At 57.7% G+C, this 3808-nt stretch overlaps 1 protein-coding gene across 1 annotated transcript in view; it reads right to left on the reverse strand.

Annotated features, from left to right (window-relative positions):
- The window catches only part of VOLCADRAFT_89222 (uncharacterized protein), a gene marked incomplete at both ends in the record, with an annotated part of 11834 nt that extends 9940 nt beyond the window's left edge, over positions 1–1894 (reverse strand). The window contains 2 exons of the mRNA XM_002948846.1: positions 842–1111; positions 1491–1894. Coding sequence (XP_002948892.1) covers positions 842–1111; positions 1491–1894 — 674 coding nt within the window. The remainder of the gene's footprint in view (positions 1–841; positions 1112–1490) is intronic.
- Positions 1895–3808: the final 1914 nt, after the last annotated feature.

The following is a 3808-nucleotide window of genomic DNA, read 5'->3' on the forward strand; positions in this document are numbered from 1 at the left end:
ACCCACCTACCCGCCTCCCGCTCATCTCCTCTGACCCGAATCCCATTCCCACCTCTCCCCCGGGCAGTCTTTCCTTGGCAGCAGCTTCATTTGCTCGTGGTTCGTGGTCTTAGGCCCCCCCCCAGGGCTCCCCTACACCCTCCCCTACATCCTCCCCTACACCCTCCCCTACATCCTCCCCTACACCCTCCCCTACACCCTCCCCTACACCCTCCCCTACATCCTCCGCTGCTGCCACCGCGGCCTGTTACGCCAGAGGTGTTACAACGCCACCGACCCACATCACCCACCCATCTCCATATCACACAAACACCCCCTCCGCCTCCTCCTCCTCTCCCCCCCACCGCACACACACTCCCAGTCCTTCAACGCCCCCCTTCTCAACCCTCCCCCACGCCTGTTTAGATATCCAGACGTGTGTCGCAATGCCCTGGACCCACCGACCCACATCGTTATCACTAGCTTCGTCCCCCCCCACGCCTCTCCCCAACCCCTCCCCTCCCCCAGAATCCAAATCCACCACCCGGGTTACCTCCCCGCCCCCCACTCCGCTTCTCCCCAGTCCCCAGTCGAGAGGTGACCTCACACCACCTTTAGGTGAATCCTTTCGGGCCTCTGTCGTATACTTCGCACCTGTCTGGCGGTTGTTTTCTGTTACTCTGCCCACGTGAATTCCCACCCCCATCGATCCCCCATCTACCCACCCCCACATCCACCCACCCACCCAAGTCCCCAAAACCCTAAACCCAACCCATCCATCCACCCAATCCCCCCCGTGCTTTCAGTTCGCTCGGTATCCAGATGACAACCGCCGACCCACATCGCCGAGCCAGGGTCCCACCTGTAGTACTCCGGATCCGTCGTGGAGATCTCCCGGCTCCAGTCGTACGAGAACCCCAGCGCCTTGAGCTGCTGACGAAACCGCGTCACGTTACGTTGCGTGGTTACGGCCGGGTGGGTGCCGGTCTGCAGCGCGTACTGCTCCGCGGGCAGCCCAAACGCGTCCCAGCCCATGGGGTGCAGCACATTGAAACCCCGCATGCGCTTGTATCGAGCTAGGATGTCGGTGGCGGTGTAGCCCTCGGGGTGACCCACATGGAGGCCGGCACCGCTGGATTTGAAATTTTTAAATTTTGAGCGGGGTAGGGGGAAAATATGAAGGGAATGGGTCCCGGGGAAAGGAAGTGAAGTTGGGGAAAAGAAGATGGCTGACGACTCGGGTAAAATAGCAGGCAATGTTTCTTTTTGTAAGTTAGATAAATGGTATTTTAGTTGGGAAAAAGAGCTGCACAGCTGGTGTGAACTTGGGACTCTGATGGGTTGCAAGGCGGCAGGGGTACTGTGTACCGTCACCAGCAACGCAAGCCAAAAAGCAAGTAAAGCCAATCAACCTGGAGCTGTTGGCTACCTGTCGCGCGAGCGCGTGTGTAATCGAGGTGAGCAAGGAGAAGAGCCGGCCTTGTGGGTGGGCTGAAATTGAGCACCCGTACCTGGGATAGGGGAACATGTCCAGTACGTAGTACTTGGGTTTGCTGGTGTCCACCTGGTCTGGCGTGTGGAAAGTCTGATTCTGCTCCCAATAAGCCTGCCATTTCGCTTCAATTTCTGTGAAGGGATATGCCTGGGATGCTGCAGACTTGGCATCGGCTTGCGTCGCGGATGCGGGCGACGGGGCCGCAGGCGCCACGGCCTCCACCGCCTTCGTGGGCTGAAGTCCGCGATGATGGATAGGGCCACTTGCTGCAGGCCCTCGCGTCTGGAATGGCGAAAGAACAGAGAATGCCTTGCAGCGAAGCGAGCATGGCCGAAGCAGCAAAGACTGAGCCAACCCAGGGCGAATTGTGCGGGATGAAAGATTTGAGGATGAGAGCTCATTAGAAAGTCGGATCGACATTTTGAAACGCGACCACAAGGGCCAACCTCAGTTTGTGGCTATTTGCACACAAGTGGCTACGAGCAGGCCACTGTATTAACACTTCCTAACCCAATTACGTAAACATAGTATAGGATAATATGGTTCACGCGTGAGACAGGTTTGGTGCCCTGAAAAGTCATGCCACGGATGCTGCATTTTGGCGCGTAGCATGGGCATCATGAACTGTCCGGACGAGCTACTCTGCCAGCAATTGAGCAGCGAAGAACCGCATACTCGTGTGTAATTGTAATCTTTTCTGCTTCTTCATTGTCCTAAACCTTGCCAAAGATGGGAAGACACTTATGTGACTAGATTTCCGCAACGCCCCACAATTACGTGCGTGCGACCTGTTGAGCCATGGCGGCGACAGTGGATGTTGGGGATGAGGGTCTTGGAGAGAGTACAACAAAACAGGTGCGACGGGAATAACCTGGCATGTCGCGTGACAGCTAACGCGCATCCCAACATCCTCAACCCCTCCGGACTGTGAAGCACGTCGTTCGCCTGAACGCCGTCCAACGTTGCTTCCTTAGATCTAAGAAGGTTATCCGGCACGTGACATAACGTAATACATATTGCCTTTGGCGGCGGGTTCCGAGCCTGTTCCAGCCAATCAACGTGGGTGCTGCTTGCTACACATCGAGTTCTGAACTTGACTCCAAATGCTCCCCCGCCATCACCATCACCACTGCACCCTTACAACCTCCCCCTCCGTCATTGCTCCACCCGCACACCCAACCCTCCCCAAACCCCCTCCACGCTTCCTCCCCACGCTGCTAACACAGGTCTTCAGCTCGTACATATGCCGTACAATAACAGACCGGGGCATGCCTCACCCTGGCGACGTCGCGGAAGCATCCTCCCTCGCGTAAGGCCCTTTTAACACAAAAAACAGCCGTTGCAGCAGCAGCAACACTAACACTAACATTAACAACAGCAGCGCGCCTTGGCTGCTCTCTTGAAGGAGATACGGGGACGGAGATGTGGGGAAAGAGGGAGAGGGGGAGAGAAAAAAAAGGGGGGAAAGAGGGAAAGGGGGAGATGGAAAAGAGAGCATCACCCGCGCGCTCTGCCAGAAGCACACAGCCTCCCTCCCACCGGCGTTCCAGGCCCTCGCAACAACGAACTCGCTCAGCTATCCTTGGCCGCCGAATGTCTAGGTCCTCTCGTGAAAACAGGGAGCATTCCTTTGTGCGGGGAAACAGGGGAGGGGGGAAAAATATTGGTGGGAGCACCGGAGCGCGAATCTGTCTGTTCCTTCCGTCTGCTGCTTTCCTTCTACCGCAATCTATCCGAAGCTTTCCCCACGGACCCATTATTCCTCTTCCTCCTTCTCTTCACATACCTCTTGCGACTCTGGTCTTCTCCTCCCCCGTACACTCTGGCCCTGGCAGCAGCTTCACTCGTTTGTGGTTCGTCTTCCTCCCACCCACCCCCCGGCACCGAGAAAACAAACAAAACCCAATCAAGCTGCCACATCAGCGAAATCCCCCCATGGCTAGTTGGATACGGATGGTGCAACCTCCCCTCCTTTCTTCTTCCTCCCTCCCCCCCACCCTCAGCAAGTAGGTACGTCGGAGACGTCCGTCGGCGGTCGACCCCTCCTCCTTCATCTCCCCCTTTTCATCTCATGTATATTTCCCTACGGAGCCGCTCCGTCTGCCACCTTCCGGCCCACCCCTCCGTCCCGCCTGCCCGCCTACCTGCCTTGTCCTCTCCCCCTCTCTCTCCCCCCTTCCCGCAGTGCGGTCCCCCTCCCCCCCTCGAGTTACCCCCTGTGGGAGGGGCTCCCCCCCGATCTGGTCTCCTCCGGCAAGCTGTCCACTCTGCAGCTGGAGGGCGTTCTGTACGCCTGCACCAAACACTGCGAACTGCTGCCCAGCGGAGAACGTG

The sequence above is a fragment of the Volvox carteri genome (genome assembly GCF_000143455.1).
Source record: "Volvox carteri f. nagariensis unplaced genomic scaffold VOLCAscaffold_11, whole genome shotgun sequence".
NCBI lineage: Eukaryota > Viridiplantae > Chlorophyta > Chlorophyceae > Chlamydomonadales > Volvocaceae > Volvox > Volvox carteri.